The sequence below is a fragment of the Fusarium poae genome, chromosome 2 (genome assembly GCF_019609905.1).
Source record: "Fusarium poae strain DAOMC 252244 chromosome 2, whole genome shotgun sequence".
Taxonomy (NCBI): domain Eukaryota; kingdom Fungi; phylum Ascomycota; class Sordariomycetes; order Hypocreales; family Nectriaceae; genus Fusarium; species Fusarium poae.
The window spans coordinates 6,947,549-6,961,029 of record NC_058400.1 but is presented as its reverse complement, the minus strand read 5'-3'; the positions used below and the strand labels follow the sequence as shown (position 1 = coordinate 6,961,029).

The 13,481-nt window shown below is 45.7% G+C and overlaps 6 protein-coding genes across 6 annotated transcripts; 3 read left to right on the top strand and 3 right to left on the bottom strand.

The window, feature by feature from the left end:
* Positions 1-453: 453 nt before the first annotated feature.
* FPOAC1_006365 (uncharacterized protein) lies at positions 454-2,480 on the bottom strand (the record flags this gene model as incomplete). Its single annotated transcript, XM_044850849.1, has 2 exons — positions 454-1,064; positions 1,256-2,480. 2 exons carry the CDS (start codon positions 2,478-2,480, stop codon positions 454-456), a joined length of 1,836 nt encoding a protein of 611 aa, XP_044709561.1.
* Positions 2,481-3,232: 752 nt separating this feature from the next.
* Positions 3,233-4,090, top strand: FPOAC1_006364 (uncharacterized protein; the record flags this gene model as incomplete). Its single annotated transcript, XM_044850848.1, has 2 exons — positions 3,233-3,280; positions 3,332-4,090. The coding sequence occupies 2 exons, from the start codon at positions 3,233-3,235 to the stop codon at positions 4,088-4,090; spliced, it is 807 nt and encodes a 268-aa protein (XP_044709560.1).
* A 578-nt stretch (positions 4,091-4,668) lies between these two features.
* FPOAC1_006363 (uncharacterized protein) lies at positions 4,669-5,833 on the bottom strand (the record flags this gene model as incomplete). The annotated part of the gene is made up of 2 exons (XM_044850847.1): positions 4,669-5,579; positions 5,632-5,833. The coding sequence occupies 2 exons, from the start codon at positions 5,831-5,833 to the stop codon at positions 4,669-4,671; spliced, it is 1,113 nt and encodes a 370-aa protein (XP_044709559.1).
* Positions 5,834-6,213: 380 nt separating this feature from the next.
* FPOAC1_006362 (uncharacterized protein) lies at positions 6,214-7,347 on the top strand (the record flags this gene model as incomplete). The annotated part of the gene is made up of 6 exons (XM_044850846.1): positions 6,214-6,235; positions 6,288-6,526; positions 6,575-6,633; positions 6,687-6,943; positions 6,997-7,093; positions 7,143-7,347. The coding sequence occupies 6 exons, from the start codon at positions 6,214-6,216 to the stop codon at positions 7,345-7,347; spliced, it is 879 nt and encodes a 292-aa protein (XP_044709558.1).
* A 121-nt stretch (positions 7,348-7,468) lies between these two features.
* FPOAC1_006361 (uncharacterized protein) lies at positions 7,469-7,935 on the bottom strand (the record flags this gene model as incomplete). Its single annotated transcript, XM_044850845.1, has 3 exons — positions 7,469-7,642; positions 7,704-7,753; positions 7,803-7,935. 3 exons carry the CDS (start codon positions 7,933-7,935, stop codon positions 7,469-7,471), a joined length of 357 nt encoding a protein of 118 aa, XP_044709557.1.
* Positions 7,936-10,699: 2,764 nt separating this feature from the next.
* On the top strand, positions 10,700-13,465 carry FPOAC1_006360 (uncharacterized protein; the record flags this gene model as incomplete). The annotated part of the gene is made up of 5 exons (XM_044850844.1): positions 10,700-10,837; positions 10,907-11,762; positions 12,076-12,297; positions 12,352-13,256; positions 13,313-13,465. 5 exons carry the CDS (start codon positions 10,700-10,702, stop codon positions 13,463-13,465), a joined length of 2,274 nt encoding a protein of 757 aa, XP_044709556.1.
* Between the last annotated feature and the right edge of the window lie 16 nt (positions 13,466-13,481).

Here is a 13,481-nt window from a genome sequence, read left to right as displayed (position 1 = left end):
CAATCAATTCCTTCATTTGTAGAGGTAAAGAGGTCGTCTTGGTAAGCCTAAGCATGGAGAATTCCGAAGGATCTGACTTCTAGATTTCTCAGCATTTGTTCCTATCGTGGGAAAATGTTAGAAGCGAAGAGCCGAGCACCGAGACTTGCCTCAATTTGTATTTCGTTGGCAGATCAGACTAGGAACTTTTGGAATGACAAAGGACTGTTCTTGACTAATCTTATCTTGGTTTACTAGTTTAGTCTACCTACTGATACTTTTATCCAGAACTAGAGGTTGGCAATGACTTTCTACAATGCATGGATATTTGACAACAAAACAGATAATTAATAACACAATAACGTTGGAATGAACAAGGGAACTGGGATCTTTATCGTCAGAGTGGAAGAATATTGCACCATTTATATGCAATTTTATATACCGCATCTGCCTCATTCTCGCTATACGGTGCTCTCAACTCAGGGCAGCATAAAGACCAACAACGCCTCCAGCTCCAATAAGGACAGCCCTCACAAGGTTAAGCCAACGAAACTTCTCCAGTAACTGATTCACCTTTTTATCTTGTTCCCGATTTGAATCTTGCTTTGTGCGTTCCTGTGGTCTACTAAGATCGGTAAACTCAAAACCCTCTCCACTTCCCTTCACAGAATCGCGAGCACTTCTGTCATTTGAGGCGTTACCCTCTGCGGCGGCCTTCTGACTCCTGGCTCCGCCCAATTTGTTGTTCTCCCGAATGAGGGCAAAGTTCGTAGGGATCATGAGTTGAGTAAATGGTGCGATACCAAAAGAAAGCGCAGCAGCGAGGAGAAATCCATTGGCTTTAGATGTGTTGTTTGAGATAGAATAGAGGGAACTGAAGCCATTATTGTCGACCGACGCGGAATAGATGAAGCCGATAGTTGACATGAGTGAAGCAGAAGGAAAGACATGAGATCCACGACTGAAAAGCCATCTAACTGAAGGAAGGGAACGAGATGCTGGTTGAGATTGAAGCTCTGGAATGTCGAAGAATGTCAACGTGGCGATGCCGCCTGATGCTACAAGGGCGGTGGTGATAGAAAACACTTGGGCGTGAGACATGATAAATTGATGTGAGTGGTTTCAGAAGTTGGTGTTTGGCTTGAGACTACTAACATGTAGCAGAATGAGAGCATTGATATATCTGAAATAAATATGGATGACGTAGATGAATATTTGACAGCGATAGCACTTTGCGAATAGAAACCTGTCGCAAATAGCCAACCCTTTTTCTTACCACCATCCAGCTGAGGATCAATTCCGATTAATACAGCTGTAGCTGCCGATCGTAGCCTCGTCCCATCATCCTCGAAGAGAAGCTTCTTTTCCCATTTTCCATTCTTTGACTGAGCTAGCCAAACCATTATAGGTTCAGTTCCGGATAAAACTCCAACAGACTTTGCGAGATCTCCAGCTTTGGATAAACCTGCCGAGACATAACCGCTACTGTCCCCGTTCACATTGGAGAAAGAGTCCGAGTACCATGAAGGGTTATCTACAGCTGTCTCAAAGCCGATAGTCTCGAAAACCTCCAGTGAGTGATTACTTTTGATAGTTGCAAGATGAATATCTCCGCTTGCAGCACTCCCGATTGCTATCTCATCTGGTGTTCGGCCATGGCCGAGACCGTTATTGTTGTGAAGCCCGGTAAGCGCGACAGAAGCATTGAAGCCAGCGACAGCGTCTTGCAAAGTCAGATCTGTGATTTGCACAAATATGGTAGTTGACCATTTTCCTCCATAGTAAACATCTTCAATCTGACGAAGAATGCCTTCCCGGTAATGATGATCGTTGGTAACGTAAAAGCTACTTGGGGAGCGAGCAACGATATCATTTGGTGTTTGGATCAACGGATGGCTGACAGAGCGAATATACCGGGCAGTGGGAGATCCTATCTTGTGATGGAATATCTCAATCTGAGACGCCGCTTTGTTACCAGAATACTTATCATAGGTTTTACCATCGACGACATGTTGCAGATATTCGGGATGAGGGAGATGGTTGATAGCGAAGATGTAGACACTGGAAGCATCCTTGGGATCCGAAATAACGTCAATCCCATGTGTGATGAACGGTCCAGCGAAACCCTCAAACCCCAATCTTTTCGACTTGAATGTCGTAGGATCTATGACGTGTATAGACCCACGGGACTTGCTTGCAGTGAGGGGATCATGGAGCACACCAAGTCCGGGAAACCACGAGAAGCGCGACTCATACGAATCCTCACAAGCAGTAAATAGGAGGCCACTAGCTTTATGAAGATGCAGATCTTCACAGAGCATTGTATCCTCAATTCTCACAAAATCGCCATCCTCGACAAAGGTATTGGCTGGTTGGCGGAAGACGCCGAGGACGGTGGTGAAACGATTAATTGGACGAGCGAGAAGAACGCCGAGGCCAATTGCCAAAGCAGATAAGGCCAAGGTTTTTGGACCTGTAATAGAGTACTTAGAGGACGGCATTTTCAAGTATTTTTTCGCACTTCTTGATCTTGAAAGAAGGGGATCTTGGGATGAGGGGGCATGGAGACAGAAACTAGACTAGACTAGACTATACATTTGCCGAGGTCCAACTTAAAAATCAGTGGATTGGTTTACATACGACACCGATCATGTCTCTATTTCGAGTTGCGACACATTGGAAATCTGGTTTTGTGACGAGGGTTTGTAAATAGGGTTGTTTATAGCTCTGGTTGTTATTTCAATATATAGCCACCAATCTCCACAGATCTCATATATCTCTTTGCCAAAACACGAAGTGTGTTGTAGCTTCGTGTTTTCTGCAATGATAAAGTCGTATCACAGATATGTTTTGTAATATCTCAAGACAGGAACCTCGTGTAGGACAGTAGAGCTATGCGTGCCATCATCCGTGCGATGCATAGGCGTAGGTGGTGAGACTTGTTCAGGTGACTTTCTCAACTCAACTAATATCAGTACATATCGAATCGATATTTCAGATATACGAGAGATAGTCAATCATCAACAGGGATGCAAAGTTGATTCGTTGAAATGTTAACGTTAATGAGGTGTAAGCCATCAAGAGTCTGATTGGTTGGTCAGACTGGGAAGATAAGCAGAATGTTAGGACACAGTCATATCTCTTGGCATAAGATGTCAGCAGGATGTTAAATCTGCGCACTTCCCATCACCCAACTCTGCAAAATCCCCAAGTTCTACATACGGCATACAGTAGAGAGTCCAAGAATTCAAAGATGGACGGGACGACACAGTCATCCAAACCTCGGCTCATCTATCTCGCGGTACGTTCAACCTAAATATATGCCAAGGGTACCCATTAATCACTGTCTCAGCACTCTCCAAGTACGCAGGCGGTTCTATGGCTCCTTGAAGAACTTGAAATAGAATACGACATCACGAGATTCGACCGTCCTTTGGCCAAGCGAGCCGTCGGCCTCGGCGAGACACATTTACAGGGTCACGCGCCACAGCTCATCCTGCCTGATGGCAAGGTCATCACGCAAATGAGCACTTGCATGCTTTACCTCCTCCTTACGTATGACACTACACAGAAATTTCACAGAACCGATCTTGAATACAGAGTTCGCGAAGACTATCTTGTTAGCCTTGCCACGGCTGATCTCGTCGCGCGATTGGGCACGAAGCATCTATTCATGGTACTGGGTGCTGTAACACCTTTCTTCATAAGCCCTGTCATAAAGCTTCTTGGCTACGGACTCAACAAAGCGTTTTTGGATGAGGACGTACATAATGCATTGCATGTGGTGGAAATGGAGCTTGAAGGCCGAGAATGGATTATGGGAGGCAACGCGCCTTCGCGGGCTGACATGGCACTCAAGATCGCTTTAGATATGGCAGTTCAGCCGAATCTTGTCGAGATAGATAAGTGGCCAAAGGTAAAGGCATGGCTGGATCGATGCGAGGCGAGGCCTGCGTGGAAGAGGTCGCTTGACAAAGGAATTGGGTATCAGCTTGACTGGAACTCTAGGCTTCAAGAAAGCCAGAACCTTGGTTTATCGGCTGGGACATGGACATCGGTGGTACTGACTGGGGCTGCGGTTTCTTATTTTGTGATCCGCGGTGCCAAGTAAGACTATTATGTTCACATATTCATCTATTTGTTACAGCATTACCCTCCCCAAAGATACTTCTGCTCAACTCCTGGTATCAGTGGTCTCAGGGCCATACCATAGTCCCCTCTATTAGGCGTCCTCATTAGCGTGTGAATGTGAAACTTAGCTGGCTCTTGGTTATTCAAGAACACGCCTGAATGGTGATCAAACTCGAATATGACCACTGGGCTCTGGATCCTGTAGTAAAATGGATGTGTAATTGAGCTTTTATTGACCCTGCTCTTAGGTGTTCTAGCTAGTAGGCAAGCTAGCTACCGAGGTAGGGGAAATCTAGGGCTATTTTAGGTAAGGAAAATCGTCCTAGCGAATCAAAACCCTCCTTAATACAGTAAGATATACAGTAATAGCCCCTTAAAAACCCTCCCCAGGATCATCTATTAGGCATACCTAATCGGGTTAGACCAGCCCAGCTAATCTATTTTCCAATTAAAAGCCTCTTTTTCTCCTCTAATAGCTAGTAAATTTTTAGGGGTCACAGGATTCAAACCTACTGCCTTCAGCTCAGAGGATAAGCCGTCGGCTAAGCCCGGTGACCACTAACCGCTGGACCACCGACCCCCGTAGTAAAATGGATCATCATCGCTGTAGCCGCCGATCCAACAGAAATATGTTTCATGAAACCACTTCTTAAGCTGCTCCAGACGTATCTGCCTCGCTGTGGCGGGTAGATAAAGAAGGAATTCGTTTGCAATATCCAGGACGTATTGCTGTTGCTCAGTCGTCATTTCTGATACAAGGATACCTTCATATGGGACAATTCTGTTGTCGCGATAGGCACCACACAGATGTCGCTGGTCATCGTGGTTCCATCGGGCATATGGCATGGCAGGATCTTTCATAAGCTTATATAATTGAGCTGTTTTCTGCTGGTCAGGCGATAGACTTTGCATAAGTCGCAGGCCCAGGTCTTCCTCCCGATGGAGAATTCGTGTGCCTTTGTACGGCCCGTCATCGATCAAGTTTGGCTCAGCGCCTGTAAACCATGGCGAAACCACAATTTGGGATTTGTATAGGAAGATGTTCAGGCATAGGTGATGGCCATAGAACGAAAAGCCCCAAGGACTAGTCGTAGAAGGATCCCCAAAAAGCGCGAAATTGTATGAGAATTCGTTCATGATGGAAGGCGACTCCACGAGTTCCCCTAAGAAATGGTTTACCCGCATAGCACCGATTGCTTTTTCGTACCCTTCGGGAGAGAGGGTAAGCTCCAACACTTTAAGGACTTTCGCCCTCAAATCGTTTGTGACCTCATCGAGACGAATGCCTTTATCACTAAGCAGGAACTCGGGGTTGGACCATGAACGCCATTCTGGACTGTCGATGTGATAGAAGGTCTTGTCTTTTTGTCCTTGGCTCAGGCTGTTGCAAAGACTATTCGCAGCCTCTACTATGGATTCGATGGGGATGTCCTCGTGCTGTAACTCAAACAGACCATCTCTTACGGCGCCTGAAGATCGTCAGTCGAGCCTCTAGGAGAAAAACTTGGACAGGATATCTACCATCGGAGGTGACGCCTTGATAAGGCTCATTGAATAGCTTGCGCCAGTGTAGATACAAACCGTGTAGCCAGGGGGGATTTCCGCCCTTCTTGAAATTCTCGGCGTACTCGTAAGCATCTTGCTTCTTCATGTCCTGGAACCTCGGTTGGTTTAGATCAGGGAGGTAGTGGCGAAAGCCCTCAACATTGCTTGGTTGAGGCATGATCAATGCGATAAAGATTCAGCAGCGCCTCTTAGTTGAGTAGAGTACACTCAGGATACAGTGGTAGACGTGATCCCAATCCAAGACTGGAATTATTGAAAGTCGTCATGAGATACAATGTCTTCGACCAAGGACGGATATATCTTTCATTTCCAGTATCGGTCGACCGTAGTTATGATCACTGATTGGCTGTCATCGTTCCTCCTGGCTTCCCCGCTGTGTTCAAGTGCGGGGGATTCATAGCGCTATATCCGAGGTTCGATGCCTCCGATACAGGAGGTCAGTAGTGGAAGTAAGCATCAACTACAACGCCGTTCCGTCACATTGAGGCTTATGTTGACCATCTTCCATCCCACTTTACATTTACTGAAATAACCAAGATGGTATCTGCTACTTTCAAGCGTAAGCAACATTTCGGATGCTACAATCGCTTGTTTTATCACTAACTTGCCAGGTCTTGTACGGTTTGTACCCAAGTCAGACTCCACGAGTATCCTGATCGGTGAACCATCACAAGAGGATCTAGACATCGGTCTTGCCATTCGTGATGGAAAAGACGTTTCTGTCGAGGTATTTACAGGATCTTCTGTCCTGTCTCCTGGTACCCGAACAGACAGAACCGAATCTATCGAAAGGATCTTGTCGCCTTTGGCACAAGAGGAAGTCGGAACTATCCGTTGCATTGGATTAAACGTAGGTCTGAGTAATAAAGTAGACTGACGTATATCTGACATTCTACAGTATGTCCAACATGCAAATGAGGTCAAAATGGACATCCCAACGATCCCAACCCTGTTCTTGTAAGTCCTCAATTCCTTGCTGGTAGACACACGAAACTAAATATTTATGACAGGAAGCCTAGCACAGCTTTGGGTGATCCCTGGCCTGCTCCCACTTTGCTACCTAAGATCACCCAAAATGATGGGAGTGGTGATTATGAATCGGAGCTGGCGGTAGTTATTGGCAAAGCTGCCAAGAATGTGTCTGAGGAGAACGCCATGGACTATGTGTTAGGCTATACGGCTGCCAACGATGTCTCGAGTCGCGTCTCGCAGCTCAACCAGTCGCAATGGTGCTTCTCCAAGGGATTTGATGGAGCGTGTCCTATTGGTAAACCCTTCCCTCATCTCACATGTAAAGAACATGGCTTACCATTGGTGTAGGACCTGTTCTTGTCTCAACGTCAGCTGTACCTGATCCCTCAAAACTGCATATTCGTGGTTTGAAGAACGGAAAGGTTCTTCAAGACTGTTCCTTAGAGTAAGTGCCCGTTTGATCGCATTTTTCTTCACTTACTAACGTTTTCCAGTGATCTCATCTTTAGTGTCCCCAAGCTTGTCAGTTTTCTGTCGCAAGGCACCACGCTTCCAGCCGGTACCATAATCATTACGGGTACCCCTGCTGGAGTAGGAATGGGCAAGAGTCCCAAAGAGAACTTGGAACATGGCGACGAGTTCAAAGTCGAGATTTTGCCGCACATCGGAACGCTGATTAACAAGTTTGAGAATGAATAATAGTTTGGGTAAAAGTACTAGCAATTAGGGGAATAAGACTATATATTTAAACACCGCATCTAGAAGTCTTTCTATTATACTTTGTACGTCTACTCAAGTATTCCTCGAGTCTAGTATAAATCTAGCTATCCAATAGGGCCGGAACCTTCTCAACAAGATACTCAACAATCGCATCTGGTCCTCTCTCGACTTGTAGACCAGTCGGGATAGCATGTAGCTTGATATCAGGTACTATAGACTTTGCCATTGCATGAATTTGTTGTGCTTCTTCTGGTGACCACATGGACGCAGAGAACTAAGAGGGGCATGATTAGAGCTTTGTCTCAGAGATACAAAACCTGAGATAGTTAACTTACTAACACGTCAGGCTTATGCTCTGTCACTTTTGGGATCACCTCGTCTATACCTAGGCATCCTGTCAGTGAGTCAAAAAACACAGTTCACAGCCAACCTACTCTGACAGTTGTCAACGTGAATGATATCGTAATCATCTTGGAGCTCGGTGATAAGACGGCCAATGAGGCGCTTGGCACGCTCTGGTGCCGTATTGACTGTGACAAGTCTGAATGGTCCTTTTCTTGCCGTCATTTTGTCGTCGATCAATGGTTTGATAGTCAAGTGCGGAGAAGTGAATGGTGTTGATAATGTGTCGGATATGGTTCGGCCTAGTTGCTCCGTGTTTCCGGAGCAGAAAGTGGAGCAATGTCCGAAAGAAGTTATACTAACGGTACAGAGTACATAAAAATGGTAGATACTATCTGGAGCTGATTGCTACAACCCAGAAGGAGCGGACCATATATCCAGATACCCCAACCTTATATATGAAGAGTTGTTGGTAATTGGATCTGTTCGGGCATTTTAATCTTTGTTGAAAATCGAAAGGAAATTGAGAAGGCCTGGGCGAAAGCAACGAATCTAACATGATGCTCGATGATGATGGTAACGCTGTTATTATTGACTTCGATTAATGCATGCTTCAGGGGAAGACGTTGTTAAAGGGAGGTGGACATCCGGAATTCACTTTGGAAGGGGATCGGATTTTCTGATCCCAAGAACGACGTGCATGCTCTCAATCAGATGGTAGAGCACTTGGATGTGCCTTTGTTGAATTATCAGAGGCTTGATGGTGAGGACAACAGGGAATGGGGTGATGGGGAGATATATCAGGGTGCTGCGGGCAATCGGGATGTGTAGTACGGAGGATCAAAGATCTTGGACTAATTGAATGCTTAGGTTCTTGTGTTGGCTAATATTTCAACATACTTTGCGCTCAGTTTCTTGCGCAAGAGAAACTATCACTAAGAGCATAACCAAGGACAACACAGAAATATTTAGGTACTGCATTAGTAAAATAGTATGCACCGCAGAACTGTTTCAGTTATTGTTCTCTTATATTCTTAGAGGCTTTATGAGTAAACAAGGTCAGCTGCATAATTCTAATTTAGCCTTTAATTTCACATGACCCTCTTGAGTGCCTCTCGTCAAACAGAACCGTGCAGTTCATAGTATAGTTCAGGTACTTCGCGGTGCAACATAGGATCTAGACGACGGGCATCCAGCATAGTCGCAGTCGGTTACCTTCTTGCGGTAGGTGACACCATCTACCGTGAGAACTCTAAATATACAGTTGTCAACCAATACACGGTCCTCGCCAGCTGCTGGCTTCGTTTCGTTGGAAATCGTTTCGAATTGGCACATTTTGATATGCTCTTGTAGTTTTCTTGTCAAGTCGTAATGTTTACTAAAATAAGAGATGGTAGGTTTGAAGGATAAGATACTGTTTTGGTAAAGAAGAGAGTCTGCTCCCAGGTAGAGCGCCGCAAGTATTTATACTCCGAGTGTTGTTATTGTCGATATGGTTATTGACTGCAGAGCAACCTTCTTCACTTGGGCAACATCTCTGATGGGTTTGTTCGTGCTCGAGTTGGAGATGCATCAGGTATTTGCGTAGCAGTGAATCCTACTTGGATCACAGTGACGACTGAGTTCGAACTCCATCATCATGTGAGCCATAAGAAAACAAACCAAGGAAGTCGGACAAAAAGGATATTGCCGTAGTATGCTCACTGAATAAGGAACTGTCATCAACAGAGATGCTAGATGAAATTCGTTGGATCTAGAGATGGGATGCAAGTGAATCAATGTGAAGGAAGGTTACAACTCGTGAACTTTGATTATGTATGTAATTGTGTATACAAGCTCACTTTTTTTATTCTGTTCGGCTATCTCCGTTGGCTCTTTACAAGTGTCGCGTTCTGAACTCTGGATCCTTTCAAGACAGGAGTCAATGGAATGTCGGTTAAGAAAACGCGCTGCGCGTGTGGAGCTGGAATCGATAGCGCGTCAAGGACGTGCTTGATCTGTTTTCATGCTGTCTATCGTGCTAACAAAGCTACTTGAGCTTGCATCAATGATTCAGCGAGATCTTATGTATCCAAGTTAGACAAGCGAGTGGTCACCCCTGTCGCGATTTTACTCGAGCCCCGCAGTACTTGAGATTTGTGTGTACTCGACACCAAGGTAGAAGTACCCCGCTTGAAATGACGTGGTTGCCAGGCACTCTATGTAGACTTTGTTTAAATTTATGTGGTTTCAGACGGTTATTCAACAGGGTTATCAGCCCATTCATCCTCATAATCCTCACCACAACCACAACCACAACCACAACCACAACCACAACCACAACCACAACCACAACCACAACCACAACCACAACCACAACCACAACCACAACCACAACCACAACCACAACCACAACCACAACCACAACCACAACCACAACCGTTTTAATGAATGTTAAGTATAATGGAAAAAACATAAATATCCAAAGATATCCGTAATAGGCTATCTAGACTAAAATCTGTTATGTAGCAAGGCTAACAGCCTGTTTTGCACCTTATTTTCCTCGCTGCTACCCTGAAGTCAAGTACCTATCGATATAACATATTGTTATCTTATCGGTCGATAGGAATCAGGATAAGAGAGATAAGACGACAGGGTAGAAACATGTGTACCACTATGAATGGGTATTCCACTCCACATTTCGTGCCGTCAATGGCGCTTATATTTAGTCTGATGCAAGTCCTGACTCAGTCTCTATAGCGCCTTTCCTGAAACGGCCGTAAGCGGAAGGTAATTGGAGACTTAGTTAATGAGTTGAGCAAAGTGAAGTGATCATGAAATACGTGGGGACGGAGTCGGATATTGTTTTGAGATAAAACAGGGCATAAGACAGTGACTATCTAGGATATTTGTATAGTTTAGTACAAATCTGTTTTACTCTATCGAGTCCAACATCATCGAGTTCGACATCACCACTGACGATCCCAACGTATAGAGTAACAAATACAAAATGTCCGACACATGTGCACCACATAGTGACTACAGCTTTCCCCGCGATTTTAAAGGATACGGAGAGAAAGGGGTACAAGGGCTGGAATGGCCTAACAATGCCAAAATTGCTGTGTCATTTGTCATTAATTATGAAGAGGTAAGCTTAATACTAGATAACCCGCTCAGTGACAGTGACTCGAATAACTGACCGTGACTCGAATATCAGGGCGCTGAGCATTCAATCGAAAATGGTGACGAGATCTCAGAGACGACTCTCCGTGAATTCCCTGGGACAGTGCGTATCAATGAGCGCGACTACAACGCTGAATCAGAATACGAATACGGCTCTCGAGTTGGCTTCTGGAGACTGTTTAAGCTATTTAACAAAAACAACATGAAGTTCACTCTCTATGCTGTTGCACAAGCACTTGAGCAGCAACCAGAAGTAGCTACGCGGTGCGTGCAAGAAGGTCATGATGTAGCTTCGCATGGCTACCGATGGGTGGACCATCATGAGTGGCCTATCGAAAAGGAGAAAGAGTACATTAGAAAGGGAATCAACAGCTTGAAAAGCCTTACAGGATACGTGCCAAAAGGCTGGTACTATGGTCGACCCTCGCCTCGCAGTCGAACTCTTGTTCCACAAGTCTACCAAGAAATGGGCGAAGAACTAATATGGGCCAGCGACACGTACGCTGACGACGTACCATACTGGATTGATCTTCCCAGTGAGCGCAATGAACCAAGCCCAAAGGGCTGTCTCATGGTTCCATATAGTTACGACTGCAACGACTTTAAGTTCCACACCGTCACTGGTTTTAACGACCCTGACGGCTTCTACACTCACTTGAAGAATGCCTTTGATGTTCTCTACGGCGAGGGAGAAGACGGAGAACCCAAGATGATGACTGTCGGTTTGCATTGTCGCATTATTGGAAGGCCCGGCCGGTTCAAGGCCTTGAAAGACTTTGTGGATTACATAGCACTGAAGGATGGCGTTTGGGTAGCTACGAGAACAGAGATTGCTGAAGTGTTCAAGGCCCAGTTCCCCTATAACAGTGGTCAACTGGCGGGAGATGAAAGTAGATAGCTAAACTCAGAATTATTCAATTAATCTGTGGTACTCTGTACTCACCAAGTTAAGAGTTGGTGATCCATATGCCTGCCAAGAGATGGCGTTGAGGAGAGCCTAGCGTTGGCTCATCTCAGGTGACGACTGTGGGGAAGTCATTATGTCAGCCTCACCACAACAGTCCAAAAGACGCAGATCTTCAAACAGGACAGATTGCTGACCATTTGGGTGATAAACCGTGCCATAATTACACATACCTCTCACCTAACTACTCATCCAGTTGTACACCATGCTCACCGAAGCGTACAAACTCACAGCGACAGAAGTCATCGCCAAAATCCGGGATGACCAACTGACAGTGGAAGAATATGCAGAGTCACTACTGGCACGCATTAAAGAACGTGATCCGATTGTCAGGGGATGGGTTTATCTAAATCCGGACCAAGTGCTCTATGAAGCTAGAAAACTCGATGAAATACCCAAGGAGAATCGCGGGCCACTTCATGGTGTCGCAGTGGCAGTCAAGGATGTCATCTACACGAAAGGTGAGTCGACAAGTAACGCAGTAGTCTAAATGTCAGCCAATATTGACGAGCCAGATATGCCTACTCAGTTCAACTCTCCCATCTACGAGGGCGATGCTCCCCAGGTGGATGCAGCTAGTGTTATCATCCTGCGTAAAGCTGGTGCCCTGATCTTTGGCAAAACTGCCACGACAGAGTTTGCAGCTACTACTGAAGGGCCAGCTACTACAAACCCACATGATAGCTCTCGCACACCTGGTGGCTCATCATCAGGATCAGGTGCAGTGGTTGGGGACTTTCAAGTGCCCATTGCCCTTGGCACACAGACCGGAGGAAGCACCATCCGCCCGGCATCTTTCAATGGCATCTACGGTTTCAAACCAACCTGGAACTCCATATCAAGGGAGGGCCAGAAAATGTTCTCGATCATCAATGATACTATAGGGTTTTATTCCCGAAGTGTGGCCGACTTGAACTTACTGGCTGATGTCTTTGCTTTGGAAGATGACGAACCTCCGAACCCAGACGAAGAAGTTTTGCTTAAAGAGCTTAGGATAGGTATCTGCAAGACAATGGTATGGCCTCAAGCAGGTTACGGACTTGTGAATGCGATGATTAAAGCTATTGAGCTCCTTCGCTCCAACGGTGCTACAGTAACCGAAATCGAGTTCCCAGATTATCTGAAAGATTTGCCTGACTGGTACTTCACCATCTTCAACTCTGACGGAAGAACGGCATTCTTACCCGAATACAGACTAGATAAGAGCCGTATTGCGGATCAGCTTGTCGGTCACGTTGAGAATCGGATGAAGATCACTAGAGCTGCGCAGCTCAAGGCTTTTGATGCTATTGCGGCGGCGAGACCTGTGGTGGATGACATGCTCAGCCAATACGATGCTGTCTTGACACCAAGTGTGCCAGATGAAGCGCCAGAAGGTTTAGAATCTACTGGTAGCGCAGCATTCTGCCAGATATGGACGGTAAGTATTGTTCCAAGCTCCAATTGTGCGCATAATTGAAACTGATCCGCCTATAGGTCCTGCACAATCCTGTCATCAACGTTCCCGGGTTCAGGGGGTACAATGGAATGCCTATCGGATTGTCACTCGTTGCACCAAGATACCATGACAGAAAGCTTCTTGCAGTGAGTGAAGTTGTGGGAAGAATGTTCGTGGCCTGTCTTTCGTGATACGGAAGCTTATCCA